This window comes from Triticum aestivum, chromosome 7B, assembly GCF_018294505.1.
Source record: "Triticum aestivum cultivar Chinese Spring chromosome 7B, IWGSC CS RefSeq v2.1, whole genome shotgun sequence".
In the NCBI taxonomy this organism is placed as follows: Eukaryota; Viridiplantae; Streptophyta; class Magnoliopsida; order Poales; family Poaceae; genus Triticum; species Triticum aestivum.
The window spans coordinates 105,020,142-105,035,893 of NC_057813.1; the positions used below are offsets into that span (position 1 = coordinate 105,020,142).

The window sequence follows — 15,752 nt, forward strand, 5'->3', positions numbered from 1 at the left end:
TAATTTGCAAAATACTATCAGGTACTAAGTTCATGATAAATTTAAGTTCAATTAATCATATTACTTAAGAACTCCCACTTAGACAGACATCTCTCTAGTCATCTAAGTGATCACGTGATCCAAATCAACTAAACCATGTCCGATCATCACGTGAGATGGAGTAGTTTCAATGGTGAACATCACTATGTTGATCATATCTACTATATGATTCACGTTCGACCTTTCGGTCTCCGTGTTCCGAGGCCATATCTGTATATGCTAGGCTCGTCAAGTATGACCTGAGTATTCTGCGTGTGCAACTGTTTTGCACCCGTTGTATTTGAACGTAGAGCCTATCACACCCGATCATCACGTGGTGTCTCAGCACGAAGAACTTTCGCAACGGTGCATACTCAGGGAGAACACTTCTTGATTATTAGTGAGAGATCATCTTAAAATGCTACCGTCAATCAAAGCAAGATAAGATGCATAAAGGATAAACATCACATGCAATCAATATAAGTGATATGATATGGCCATCATCATCTTGTGCTTGTGATCTCCATCTTCGAAGCACCATCGTGATCACTATCGTCACCGGCGCGACACCTTGATCTCCATCGTAGCATCGTTGTCGTTACGCCATCTATTGCTTCTACGACTATCGCCACCGCTTAGAGATAAAGTAAAGCATTTACAGGGCGTTTGCATTTCATACAATAAAGCGACAACCATATGGCTCCTGCCAGTTGCCGATAACTTCGGTTACAAAACATGATCATCTCATACAATAAAATATAGCATCACGTCTTGACCATATCACATCACAACATGCCCTGCAAAAACAAGTTAGACGTCCTCTACTTTGTTGTTGCAAATTTTACGTGGCTGCTACGGGCTTTAGCAAGAACCATTCTTACCTACGCATAAAAACCACAATGATAGTTCGTCAAGTTGGTGCTGTTTTAACCTTCGCAAGGACCGGGCGTAGCCACACTCGATTCAGCTAAAGTGAGAGAGACAGACACCCGCCAGCCACCTTTAAGCATGAGTGCTCGTAACGGTGAAACCAGTCTCGCGTAAGCGTACGCGTAATGTCGGTCCGGGCCGCTTCATCTCACAATACCGCCGAACCAAAGTATGATATGCTGGTAAGCAGTATGACTTGTATCGCCCAAAACTCACTTGTGTTCTACTCGTGCATATAACATCAACGCATAAAACCTAGGCTAGGATGCCACTGTTGGGGAACGTAGTAATTTCAAAAAAATTCCTACGTACACGCAAGATCATGGTGATGGCATAGCAACGAGAGGGAAGAGTGTTGTCCACGTACCCTCGTAGACCGTAAGCGGAAGCGTTAGCACAACGCGGTTGATGTAGTCGTATGTCTTCACGATCCGACCGATCCAAGCACCGAACGTACGGCACCTCCAAGTTCAGCACACGTTCAGCTCGATGACGATCCCCGGGCTCCGATCCAGCAAAGCTTCGAGGATGAGTTCCGTCAGCACGACGGCGTGGTGACGATGATAATGCTCTACCGGCGCAGGGCTTCGCCTAAACTCCGCGACGATATGACCGAGGTGGAATATGGTGGAAGGGGGCACCGCACACGGCTAAGGAACGATCCGTAGATCAACTTGTGTCTCCATGGGGTGTCCCCTGCCCCCGTATATAAAGGATCCAGGGGGGAGGAGGCAGCCAGCCAAGGAGGGCGCGCCAAGGGGGGGAGTTCTACTCCCACCGGGAGTAGGACTCCCTTCTTTCCTAGTTGGAATAAGAGAAGGGGGGAAAGAGGAGGAAGAGGGGAAGGAAAGGGGGGGCGCCGCCCCCTTTCCCTTGTCCTATTCGGACTAGGAAGGGGAGGGGGGCGCGGCCCCCTCCTGCCTCCTTCCCTCTTCTCCCTCGAGGCCCATGTAGGCCCAATAACCCCCCGGGGGGGTTCCGGTAACCTCCCAGTACTCCGGTAAAATGCCGATTTCACCCGGAACAATTCCGATGTCCAAATATAGGCTTCCAATATATCGATCTTTATGTCTCGACCATTTAGAGACTCCTCGTTATGTCCGTGATCACATCCGGGACTCCGAAAAAACTTCGGTACATCAAAACTTATAAACTCATAATAAAACTGTCATCGTAACGTTAAGCGTGCAGACCCTACGGGTTCGAGAACTATGTAGACATGACCTAGAACTATTCTCGGTCAATAACCAATAGCGGAACCTGGATGCCCATATTGGTTCCTACATATTCTACGCAGATCTTTATCGGTCAAACCGCATAACAACATACATTGTTCCCTTTGTCATCGGTATGTTACTTGCCCGAGATTTGATCGTCGGTATCCAATACCTAGTTCAATCTCGTTACCGGCAAGTCTCTTTACTCGTTCCGTAATGCATCATCCCGTAACCAACTCATTTGGTCACATTGCTTGCAAGGCTTATAATGATGTGCATTACCGAGAGGGCCCAGAGATACCTCTCCAACAATCGGAGTGACAAAACCTAATCTCGAAATACGCCAACTCAACATGTACCTTCGGAGACACCTGTAGTACTCCTTTATAATCACCCAGTTACGTTGTGACGTTTGGTAGTACCCAAAGTGTTCCTCCGGTAAACGGGAGTTGCATAATTCTCATAGTTACAGGAACATGTATAAGTCATGAAGAAAGCAATAGCAATATACTAAACGATCAATTGCTAGGCTAACGGAATGGGTCATGTCAATCACATCATTCTCCTAATGGTGTGATCCCATTAATCAAATGACAACACATGTCTATGGTTAGGAAACACAACCATCTTTGATTAATGAGCTAGTCAAGTAGAGGCATACTAGTGACTATATGTTTGTCTATGTATTCACACATGTATCATGTTTCCGGTTAATACAATTCTAGCATGAATAATAAACATTTATCATGATATGAGGAAATAAATAGTAACTTTGTTATTGCCTCTAGGGCATATTTCCTTCAATACCATCCTCAAACCGACGACCAAATGGAGGTAACGAACCATACGCTCTCCACTCTACTTCGCGTATTGATCAAGAAGAACATCAAGGAGTGGGAGGAGTGTCTAGCCATCACCGAGTATGCCTACAACCGTGCAAGACATTCGACTACCGACAAGTCCCCCTTCGAGGTCGTCTACGGCTTCAACCTGTTGTCCCCATTGGACATTCTACCTCTTCCTCTACAAGAGTGCACCAACCTCGACGCAAGTGCCCGTGCAAGCTACATCAAGAAGATGCATGAAGATACAAGGCACACCATCGAGTGCCAAGTACAACGACTCGCGACCAAGCTCAACATCAACAAGCAACCCATGATATTCAACATTGGAGATCTTGTGTGGCTACACCTTCGCGAGGACCGCTTCCCCAACGAACGCAAGTCCAAACTTCTACCTCGAGCCGATGGACCATTCAAGGTGCTAGCACGCTACAACAACAATGCTTCCAAGATCGATCTGCCACGCGACAAGTACAACGTGAGCGACTTCTTCAACGTCACATATCTCTCCCCGTACCATGGTGATGAGGATTTCGATCTGAGGTTGGATCTTTCCCAAGGGGGGGGAGGGAGATGATGCGGAGCATCCTTCGGTCATCCCCACGGACCTTCCATCATCTCACCAAGCACCAAGAGGACCCATGACTAGAGCACGAGCTAGAGCTCTCGAGACCGAGGTGACTTCTCTCCTTAGTGATATCTCATATGATCCTCTCGAGACATGGCTACTACCTAAGTCCGGAATGTTGTGCATGATTAGGTACCAAGAGGACCCTCCTGAGGATGCTCATGAAGATGGTCAAGACCCCAAGTCCACGGAAGAAGAGAACCAACGGAAGAAGGCGAGAACAGCCTCCAGGCACCGGACATCCGGCCATGGCCCCGGACATCCGGCCCCTGGAGATCTACATGGCCAGGAATATGCAGCAGAAGCTACAGGGCTCGGACATCCGGCGTCCAGCCCGGACATCCGGCCCTCCTTACCAGAAATCCGGCCTCCAACCCGGACATCCGGAGGCACCATCCAGGGAGCACAGAAGGCTGCCCCGACAGCCCGGACATCCGGTCATCACCCCGGACATCCGGCGCCTCCTGAAGCCCCGGACATTCGGCCCCTCCGCCCGGACATCCGGCGCCGCCCATCTAGAGAGCAGCACGTCCGTCTCCACCAGCCCGGACATCCTGCCCTTCAGCTCGGACATCCGACCCCTCGCGAGCGCCCGGACATCCGGCCCGACGGCCGGACATCCGGCCCTCCCTGTCTGCGAACAGTGTAAGGGTCGTGGCCCGTGTACCCCCTCGCCCCCTAGACTATATATACTCCATCTCCACCTATTTCTAGGGTTAGCATTGGTTTAGCTCATTTGAGATAGAGCATTGCTCATCCGTACCGGATCTACTCCTCGTGAGGGACCGCACCTCTTCGGAGAAGATCCACCCAGATTCAAGACCTCCATCCGGAGAAGACACTCAAGACCTCCTCACGAAGAAGAACGATTACTCTTGTATCGTCCCTTGCTGACTTTGGATCTCGTGTTACTTTGTGCTTCGGTGATCTAGCACTTGTGTGATCATATTCGTGTCAGTTGAGTGTTTCTCTTGTTGTTTCCCGTGATTTCCCTCGTGTTCTTCCGCATGTTCTTCGTGTTCCTCGTAAGGATCCTCTCCAAACGTGAAAGATCGGCCCCATAGGGTTCCACCCTACATCACTTAAGCTGATTATGTCGGTTCTCATTTTTGAAGAACAAAGCGCCTTTGTACCTGGGAGGCTTGTCACTGATAATGTACTTGTTGCCTATGAGTTCACGCTATCAGAACGAGAAAAAAAGGAAGAGACCACTTTGTGCTATCAAACTCGACATGATGAAGGCATATGATAGGGTGGAGTGGGGTTTCCTTAAACAGATACTGACACAATTTGGCTTTGAGGCTGGTTGGATAGATATGATCATGAGATGTGTCACCTCCGCTAATTTTGTTGTGAAGCTCAACGGAGGCTACTCCAGGAGACTTTTCTCGTCTAGAGAACTGCGGCAAGGGGATCCCTTATCCCCTTACTTGTTCTTGTTTTGTGTGAAAGGTTTCTCGGCCTTGCTGAAGCAGGCTCAGGAGGAGAACGAGTTTAAGGGGGTGTCGTTTGGGAGCACTAGCCCCCAAGTGACACATCTCTTATTTGCTGATGATAGCATTGTTTTTCTCCAGGGTTCTACGGAAAATCTTGAGAAGTTGAAAGTCATCTTGGAGGTGTACGAGGAAGCTTCTGGGCAAAAAGTGAATATAAATAAGTCCTCCATCTTCTTTGGGAAGGGTTGCCCAGAGAGGCAAAAGGAGGAGCTTAAGAGAGCAATCGGGATTGAGTCGGAGGCCTTAAGTGAGAGATATTTAGGCCTTCCAATGGTGGTGGGGAGAGCTAAAGATGGTGTGTTCAAATATGTCATGGAAAGCTCAAAAAAGAAGGTCACGGGATGGAAGGGACATGGCCTATCTAAGAAGGCACGAGAGGTCTTAGTGAAGTCCGGGCTGCAGTCTACCCCCATGTTTACCATGAGTTGTTTTCACCTCACAAAGAAGATGTGTGCCGGAATTTGTCATCAATCTCCTCTAAATTCTGGTGGGGTGCAACCAATGGTGAGCGCAAGGTACACTGGATTGCTTGGAATAAGATGTGTGCAGCAAAGCGTGCGGGTGGCATGGGGTTCAGAGATCCGGAAGCGTTCAACCAGGCCCTTCTGGCAAAACAAGCCTGGAGGGTGTTACAGGTGCCTTCTTCACTTTGTGCAAGGGTTTTGAAGGCTCGTTACTTTAGCGATGGGGGAATTCTCAATGCTTCCTGTCCGGCGGGAGGATCGTACAAGTTCAGAAGCATTATCCATGGGCATGACCTGCTGCGAGCCGGGCTGGTGTGGAGGATAGGGGATGGCATGAAGGTCAACATACACCATGATTAGTGGATCCCGAGGAAAGGGAGCTTGGTGCCACTGGGTGCTGAGTTCGTCCCTGGTGTGACTAAAGTTGGCCATCTCTTGGACCAGTCTGGGGTGAGATGGGATGCGCAGAATGTGGACACTATGTTTTCAAGTGATGATGCTAGAGATATCAAACAGATCGCTGTGGGCGGGCCGGGAGTCGAGGACTGCCTCGCATGGAACTATACGAAGAACGGTCAGTTCACGGTCCGGTCTGCGTACCACCTACGCATGTAGATGAACAAGGCCAGGTACAATCAGGCGGAGTCCTCATCTGTGAGCAACCACAAAAGCTGGCTGGCGTTATGGGATTCGGCCGCCCCGGGGAAGGCCAAGATACACATGCGGCGCCTGATGAAAAATGGCCTTGCTGTTGGGCATGAGCTGAGAAGGCGGAGTATTAAGCCTGGTGTGTTCTGTGCTGCTTGCGGTCGGGATGAGACCGTTTGTCAGCGCTTTTGGGGATGTCCGCATTGGGCCTTGTTCTGGAAGAGACTGTGCTAAAAAACGGGAATGAGGGTGGCGATCCCACCCTGTCATATGGATTCCCAGAGTGCTCTCACTAGGTGGCTGCTGGACTGGCTTGCCGTTGCCCAAGAAGAGGAAAGATTGTTGGTGATTCAGGATGTTTATGCTCTGTGGCTGGCGTGGAACGAAACCGGGGAAGGGAAGCGCATCGAGGACCCGCTGGCGATTGCTCGACGGGTGGTGTCTCTCATGGAGGAATGGAAGCAAGTCCATGAGCGTTCTCCATCATCGCCGAAGCTTAGGGTCCAAGGCAAATGGGAGGCGCCGGAAGCAGGGTGGGTGAAGGCCAACGCTGATGGGGCCCTGTCTGTGCAAAGGGAGCGAGGAGGGGCTGGTGTAGTTTTCCGAGACCACAATGGTGTTTTTTTTGGCTGCAGCGTGCCATTGCTACAACAATGTGGTGAGCCCCAAGGTAGCTGAAGTTCTCGCATGCAAGAGGGCGCTTCAAGTGGTATCTGAGATCAATGTGAAAATGATTCATCTGGAGTTTGATAATGCTGTTGTAGTTCACACCATCAATAGTAGCAAGCAGGATCTCTCTATGATTGGGTTGGCTGTTCAAGAAATCAAGAATATGCTCCAGCTGTTCAATGCCGTGGAGGTGTCGTGGAGGAGTCGAGAAGCAAATCGCGCCGTCGACAAGTTAGCTAAAGTAGGTTTAGGTGATGATTTATGTAAGGTTTGGTTTTCTGTACCACAAAGCACGTTCTGGAGGTCTTGTCGGATGACATTCCTAGCTTCGGTTAATTTATGACGGCGATGTTGATCCTTAAATAAAAAAAAAGACCACATTTATACTACAAGGGAATAATTTTTTCTCATTGGTGGACATATTTCCTTTTCGTTTTGTTAGCTAGCATCATCAGGCATTCAGGCTACAAAGAGTGATGCTATGCAGACAACAACCTTTGCCCGATCTGTAGACGACCCACACAATCACACTATCCATGAATAAGCAAAGCGTAGCCTCGGCCATCTCATTGGTTGTGAGATCGTAGCACTCGACGTCGTACGTGGCTGCAAATATAACACACTTCTTCTTTTATCTGCCTTGAAACAAGATAAGAAGTGTTCCATACGTTTGTAAGTAAATAAATGATCATATACCACGTGATACATGGGGTAAGTAATCTAAACTATTTAAAAAATAAAAATAAACAAAAAAAGTCGTATCCATGACATGTGCACGAAGATTTTTTGACTGCCATCAAGTCATGCCAGCTTCGGTATGAAACCATTGACAACGGCGCGTCGGGGACTTGTTCTGACAGCGGCAGTGATCATCTATTAATTCATGAACTTCGATATAATTTTATGTTTGTGATGTGTTATACTTTTCATGAAATTTTATAATTGATACGAGTCCTTTTCGAGACAAACACGGGGGATGTGAAAATCAAGGAAGTTAACTAACTCACGTTGTGACATTCTCACTCACTTTGTTGGCACGGTGGATATGCAATTCTCCCACCTAGATGAAGACATCGTCACGTCGCACTCATTTCAGACAGCAGCCAAGTTTCGGTGCGACCTCCGAATTCCCGCACCCATCCGCAATTCAGCATCGCTCTACGCCACAAATTGCGCCGGGACTTGAAGGCTACAGCCAGCAGAGCATCTTGTCTTGGACAAAAGAAAAAGGAGAGATCGAACAGCCAGCAGAGCATCTTGGACAAAAAAAAAACAAAAAAGAATCGGATATCATATCGGGATTTTGAACCCTACGTGAATCGAACACGCAACCTTCTGATCTGGAGTCAGACGCGCTACCATTGCGCCAAGGATCCGATGTGTTCTAGTGCTACCATTGTCCATTTTAAGAGCATCTACAGTGGGGCGCCTGGCCGGGCAGTCCGATCACTGTCCAATCACGATTACCCAGACGGCCCCTCAAACGGGCCTCAAATGCTCGGGTTGACCGTCACCCTCATATCCAGTTTAAATATGGGGATGTATATGAGAATAAGGCGCCCTGACACGGCCGCCATGTCGGACTGACGACGGGATCCCACGCGAAAACACTCGGAAACCCGGCGGTCTGAAACTCGTCTCCTCCGTCGGACCGGTGTTGCCGCGTGGCGCCGCTCGACGGGCCGTGTAGTGCCTAGCCCGACTATTTAAGTCGACCGGCGGCAGCGAAAACCTACCATCGACATTTTCCTTCGCCTGTCCACCGCCTTCGCTTTCCACTACCCTCCCCCTCCCCCGGTCCGCATAATAGCCATGCCCCATGACACCGGGTGAGGAGCGAGCCATTTCTAACGCCGGAGCGCCGGCTCGAGCTCCTTGAGCGGATGCGGGCAAGGCGCGAAGTCTAGATCGCTGCGAGGCTACCTCCGGATGCTGTGGATTCGAAGGAGTTGGAGGAGGATGTGGGGGACGTTAGCGACGCAGATCTGCAGACGGAGCAGCAAACCATCCTCGATTACCTCCGCTCGAAGTCGGCTGCGGAGGCCAGACGCCTCGTCGACAGGAAATGGAGGCGCAACAGGCAGCGGAGGAGGTTGAGATGCTCGCCTACATGGATGAAGTCGAGCAGGAGAAGGATGAGCAGGAGCCCTCCTATTCGGAGCCCGGCACCGTCGTGGACATCTCCGACGACGAAGATTAGCTAGGTTAGTACATAGGATTACTTTTGCGTGCTTTGTATGGATTTAGGTGGAGGATGCTGTCAAAGCGGGAGGAGGATGATTAATTTGAGATGTGACCGGATGCTCTAACATAAGTAAATTATTCTGGTACAAGAAAAGAAAAAAAACTGGCAACGCGGGAGGAGGATGATTAATTTTAATTTTTTTGAGAGAGGAGGATGATTAATTTGAGATGTGACCGGATGCTCTAACATAAGTAAATTATACTGGTACAAGAAAAGAAAAAAAGGAATCGGATTATATTGTTCGGGATTTTGAACCCTACGTGAATCGAACACGCAACCTTCTGATCTGGAGTCAGACGCGCTACCATTGCGCCAAGGATCCGACGTGACAGACTCTTTCAGTAAGCCATGAAATACAGGACATGTGGTCTTTTCTTTTGGACAGAAAACCAACGATGAAAATTTTCTTTTGGGTGACGATGACGTACTCCATTATGGGAACCACACCGGGGATTATTATGACAACATTTTAATTTAGGAGCTTGGGGCATAGAGTGACACTTGCCGTTTGGGCCTCTGATGTACCCCAGGCATGCACAAGTATTCAGAACATTCCCCACAAAAAAAGTCTTCACAACATTCCCACAAAAAAACCAGTTCTATTGGAAAATTCCTTTTGATCTAAATGGAAGGATACAGTATTTTCTTACTAGAAATTGCACTAACTATAAAATAAAAGTTTTAATTTAGGTTTTCCCGCAACTAAAGGAAAAGAGAATGGAAGAATTCTTCTTATTGCATAATAAAACAAAATAAAGTCTTCAGAACATCAGGCAAATGAACTGCTGAAACCACACAGAACCAACAAAACGGCAAGCAGAGCAACCACAAGGCTTTAGCTCAAACCAAAGAGAAACTAATGTGGCTTCCATCAAAGTTACCTCCAGCAATAGCTCTGAAAGCGGGAGAAAATGCACAAAGGAAAAACAAATATAAGAATTATCAGCTCATCGCTCTGGCATGGCACGAAGTGGGCCATGAGAAATGGGGAACCCAAACATCGCATTGCTGATTGATGCGTATCGGTTATCAGCAATCGGAGGAACCATGCTTGAGCTTGTTGACATGTGTGGATATATACCGCCATAACTTGGAAGAAACATCCAGCACTCAGGACCAAGGTATCAACTGAAATCGATGAACCTGTGTACAATACAATCCGGCTTAAAAATGACTCAGGTGACACAAAAATCTATTGCGTGGGGCTTCAGGCGAGCAAAAGTCCACAGGAACTCAGTCCTCCAGACTAAGCAATCTTCTCCTTGGTGATGCAGGGTGAGGGCATCTCCAGCCGCGCCCCCAACAGACCCCCCAGGCCACTTTTTCGACGCCGGCGTCGAAAAAACGGCCCAGTCGCGCCTCCAGGACGCCGAAAATCGCCGGTTCGGACCTTTTTTCCGCCCGGCGGTCACAGGCCGAACCCGGCGCGCTGGGGAGCCGTTGGGGGCTCCGGCGCTAGGGAAAAGCACGCCTGGCCCACACCGACAGGGGAAAAGTCAAGGGTTTCTTCCCCCGACTCGCCTCGCACCCCCGCGCCCTCGGCCACCACTAGCTATATCCCGACGACGGCCGCCGGCCTACTCCGCTAGATAGCCATTCCCCGCCGGAAAATAGCAGCGGTTCGCCGCGGCGCGCAACAGCTGGGCGTTTCCGGCCGCCGTTTCCGGCCGCGGAGGCGCGGTTTAACGGCGGGTACACGCCCACCGAGCGCAAGGTGTTCGGCGTTTTGACTGTGCCGGTGATGGACTCGGATGAGGAGGAAGAGCTCGCCACGCTGCTGGAGGAGGAAGCCGCGGCCGACGTCCAGGAAGAAGAGCATCTGATGGTGCTCGCCGCCCTCGCCCAGCTGCTGGCGAGCAATGAAAAGCCGCGTCGAGGTGGCTCGGCGCCGGGGCGGGTGAAAGCAAAGATACGGCATCGTCTGCACGGCTACTGCATGCTCTACTCCGACTACTTCGCCGATGCTCCACTTCATGGCGAGAGAACATTTCGGCGCCGTTATCGGATGAGCCGAAAGCTCTTCCTCAGGATTGTGAATTCCATCCGGGAGTTCGACAACTACTTCAAGTGCAAGATGGAATGCACTGGCGCTCTTGGATTCACCTCCATCCAGAAGTGCACGACAGCGATGAGGATGCTTGCATATGGAGCTCCCAGTGATTCACTCGACGACTATGGGCGCATGGCCGAGTCCACCAGCATAGAGTGTTTCTACAAGTTCTGTCGGGCAGTGGTGGCAGTGTTTGGGCCACAATACTTGAGAACACCCAATGCGGAAGACACTGCTCGGATCCTAGCCCAGAATGCAGCAAGAGGATTTCCTGGGATGCTTGGAAGCATCGACTGCATGCATTGGAAATGGAAGAACTGCCCATTTGGTTGGCAGGGGATGTACAAAGGCGCCAAAGGCGGTTGCAGTGTGGTGCTTGAGGCGGTAGCCACACAGGACCTCTGGATTTGGCACTCCTTCTTTGGTATGTCAGGAACTCACAATGACATCAACGTGCTGCAGTGCTCTCCTGTTTTTGCCAAGCTCGTTGAGGGCCATTCTCCTCCGGTGAACTTCGAGATCAATGGGCACCAATACAACAAGGGGTACTATCTAGCTGACGGCATCTATCCGAGATGGTCGACATTTGTGAAGACGATCTCAAACCCTGTGGCAGGAGGCAAGAACGCCTGGTTTGCGAAGGTTCAAGAGGCTTGCAGGAAGGATGTCGAGCGGGCATTTGGTGTGCTCTAGCCGAAGTTGATCACCAGCTACCGACAACTTGGACTGCCTATCTCAGTATGCGTCAGGAGATCCGAGACCCACAGGTGCATCATCAACTGCAGAAAGATCTGATTGAACACCTATGGAGGCTCAAGGGGGACGCCGCGTGATGAAATACGAGTTTTTATTTGTTGAACTATATAATTTGTATTGAACTATTTGTTGTTGTAGTATTTTGTTGAAGTATTTGATTTTTCTGTGATGAAATATGTGTGTGTTGATAATTGAACGCCGAAACCACGCCGAATATGGGCCTATTCTCGCCCATATGGGCCGTTTATTCGCCGAAAATGGGCTGCAAAGTGGGCCAATTTCAGCGCCTGGGGACGGGCTGGGGGCGACGACTGGGCGCAAAACCGCCCCCAGCGCCGAGTGTGTCGCCGGCTCGCCCCCAGGCGGCGCTTTTAGACGCCCCCTGGGGGGCCAACGGCTGGAGATGCCCTAACCATGCAAGACAGTGATGCAGCTCCCTGTTCTTGATGTGCAGCAGCTACACCATGATGCTGTCAGGTTTGGACATGCTCAACAATATTTCGGAACCGGACGGGGACTCACAAAGTTTCCAACGGAGGAGGTTCAGAACTCCACCTTTGCCGGGCAGAGGACCCCAACCCTAGAAACTCCCGTGACACCCTATACCTTGCTCAAAGCTCTAATTCCTCACGAATCCTGATCAGATCAACCAAGTTTTGTCCGACCAAATCAGTGAAAAAGCAAAAGGCACTACATCCATCTCCCTCCCTCTCAACCCCCCAAATTTGTAAACAGAAGTTTTATACCCAATAAACAGCCGTAATGCTATCTAGCAACATACAGATTCACGGCGTTTGTCGAGAGCCATCCATTTTCAGCGTCCAACAGCGAATACAACACTCAATTTCATGATGTTTTACCACAACTTCGTCTAATTCACTTGCTTCATAGATAGAGATGACAACAAAATCAGAACTTTAACCATTTCATACGTTTCAGCAAATGGAACTTGTCGCGGCGGTCAATAAGATCAGTGGCAGTTCAGTTTCAGTCAGAATGCTAAAATGAAGAGAGGATACAGAGACAAGAGCAGTGCTATGTGAATAGCTAGAGAAAATAAATTAACCTTCAATATCCCTAAAACGTGTCAAGGTTTGAGGTGAGGAGGTATTTTCCCTGCACGAGCTGCGGCATACACATCTGCAAGCTCAGGAACACTCTCCTTGTAACGGTCGATAAACCTTGATTTGAAGTACATCTCGCTCGCAGAAAGCAGTGAGCAATAGTCAGAACTCAGAAGTCCCTTGCCCCGCAGTATCTTCATGACAATGTACCGAGGCACGTGCCTCGTCTTCAGGCTGTAAGTGATCAGCGAGGGCCTGCGCACGATGTACTCTGGCTCAAGACCGACCTTGTTGATCAGGAACTCTACCGTGCTGCGCAGGTTGTCCTCAGATGATCTTAGGAGGCTTGGGTGCTTGACGACCGCAATTTTCAGCATGTCATCAGAGCAGCCAAGGGTCTTCTTCAGTAACTCCATTCTTGCACCAAGCTTCTCTTGGGTTACGCAGGAGACGGTCCCGAGCGCATACATGAATTGGCCAGAGCCGCGTGGTACCCCAAGCTCATCTGCGCGTGCGAGCAGTACCTGGAGCTTTTCTGGGCTGCAGACGAGCACCCACGTCCCACTGAGGCCAGTCTTCGCGAGATGAGGGATTTTTAACCCGCAGCGCAGAAGTAGCTCGACGTTGGGCTTAACCACCGTGTCAATGTCACGCCTTAGGAGGGCACCACCTCCCAGAGCTCCCCTCGACACGGCCTTGACCAATTCGTCGAAGGAGCCGAACAATGGGATCCAGAACCGAAGCCTGCTGGCGACGTCGCAGGAACGCAACGCCGGGGCGCCGATCAAGACGAGGCGCGCGATCTTGGAAGGGGATAGCCCGAGGTCGCGAAGCTTGGCGACGCGGGGGGCGAGGGTCTCGTCCACCCTCGAGCAGAGGAACTTCGGGTCGGCGGCGACGACGGCGGCGATGTCGGAGCTGGAGAGGCCGAGGCCCGAGAGGAAGGCGCGGACGGCGTCGGGGTTGGAGGGGGACCTGAGATGGGAGATGGACCTGGACGCCTTGAGGGATTGCGCCCGGGTGAGGCCGCAGGTGTTGACGAGGTAGTCCTGGGCGGAGAAAGGGGACTCGGTGGAGGTGGTGGCGGTGGCGGTGGCGGTGGCGGTGGCGCAGAGGTGGCGGTGGAGGGAGGTGAGGGGGAAGGTGGGGAGAGGGGAGGCGCCGCCGTCGCAGAGGAGAGAGAGCAGCCGCTTTTGGAGGCGGAGCATGGCGGCGGCGGCGTAATGCTCGCTCGGCGGGGTTTGTGGTAGGGTTGGCGATGGCTAGGGAGCCACTTCGGTGTGGGTACGAGGAGTTAATTTGATGCCATAGTCTTGGGCACTTTCGTCATTTCATATGAGCACTTCAACGGTACTAGTAGGGAAATTTTACTGATCTGGTCTATTCAAGGCGCCCCTCGTACCTCGCGGAAAGATCGATCTCGCACACAGGCGAAAGGAGGCAACCGCATTCCCTTTGAGTGTCGTCGGCGCCACTGCTAGTTCCCTGTCCCTCCGTCCGTCCCTCCGACAGCGGGAGGGTGGGAAAACCTCAAAGTTGTGCGTCGGGTGGGTTCTCATTTGGCTTAGGGTTGAGGGAGACGATGTCTGAATAAGTTTCCTCGGGCTCTGTTCGCGGTTAGGCGGGGCTCTTGCCTTCGTCTTGGAGCTAACGGGGTGGTGGATCCCCGGATCTCGTCGAGGTCGTAGGCTATGATATCTGTAGTAGGGGTGGCCATATTAACGGAGGACCGATGCACCGAACCGAAATAACCGGGGCCGAAACCGAAAATTTAGGTTCCTATTTCGGTTGTCAAATTTGCAGAACCGAAATTTATTCTGTAATTTCGGTTTTAGCACCTGGATAACCGAAATAACCAAATAACCCGAACCTACAGAACAGGCCTCGCTTTTCCTGTACCCACCCTGTCGATGCCCATGGCCGGCTGGGCCAGCTGGCCCATGTAGACCGAGCGCTCTAAGTTCTCAGAGTTCTTATTGGACCCAATTTAACAACGTACACGTTTGGTATGGCCCAAGTATTCTGTAGCAACCGGCCCATGCAAAATACGTTAATTGCGCTATAGTGGTTTGTGGTTTAGTACCACCTCGGGGAGCCACATAGAAAGGTACCGTAGGCAAGACTATAAAAGGTAGTACCAGCTAGCCATGTGTCTCATCCACTGCTTGTACTGACACGTACAGGCTCACTAAAAAGGAAAACAGATTCCCGTGCCTAAACTTCCGGTTTGTTCGGTCAGAACCGATCAAAGAACCGAGTCTTCGGTTCAGAAAAATATCGGTTACCTACTTATGCTGGAACCGATCGGTTTGTATTTTTAGGAAACTGATTTTTTTAAACTCGGAAAACCGAACCGAAAGCTTCGGTTAGACAGAACGCCCAGGCCTAATCTGGAGGTCGTCCGACACCGGCCGGTTTGGTTTGGTCCTTGGATGGGTGGTGGTTGTGTCTCCCAGGCCTAATCTGGAGGTCGTCCGATACCGACCGGTTTGGTCCTTGGATGGGTGGTGGTTGTGCGGAGACGGAGATTCTTCTTCCTTCTCATCAATATGATTTTTTCTGTTGTTGCTCTTTCTCTTTCTTTGTGATGCTGCTGCATGAATATTCTACTTTGCCCAGGCGGTTAATCCGCGGCTCCGAAACCGGATCTCTATTCCACCTCGAAGGGTCACATATAGCGATATCCAAAGCCACAGATGGCGAAGACTGGTGCAAGCGTGTTGGA

General features: G+C 50.6%; 1 protein-coding gene and 2 non-coding genes across 3 annotated transcripts; all 3 read right to left on the bottom strand.

Moving 5' to 3' along the window:
- Nucleotides 1–8,216: 8,216 nt before the first annotated feature.
- TRNAW-CCA (transfer RNA tryptophan (anticodon CCA)) lies at nt 8,217–8,288 on the bottom strand. The gene has a single exon. It is a non-coding gene; the product is annotated as a tRNA-Trp (tRNA).
- A 1,119-nt stretch (nt 8,289–9,407) lies between these two features.
- TRNAW-CCA (transfer RNA tryptophan (anticodon CCA)) lies at nt 9,408–9,479 on the bottom strand. Its single transcript has one exon. It is a non-coding gene; the product is annotated as a tRNA-Trp (tRNA).
- A 3,396-nt stretch (nt 9,480–12,875) lies between these two features.
- LOC123157490 (uncharacterized) lies at nt 12,876–14,308 on the bottom strand. The gene has a single exon (XM_044575785.1). The coding sequence runs from the start codon at nt 14,233–14,235 to the stop codon at nt 13,051–13,053; it is 1,185 nt and encodes a 394-aa protein (XP_044431720.1). The 5' UTR covers nt 14,236–14,308; the 3' UTR covers nt 12,876–13,050.
- Between the last annotated feature and the right edge of the window lie 1,444 nt (nt 14,309–15,752).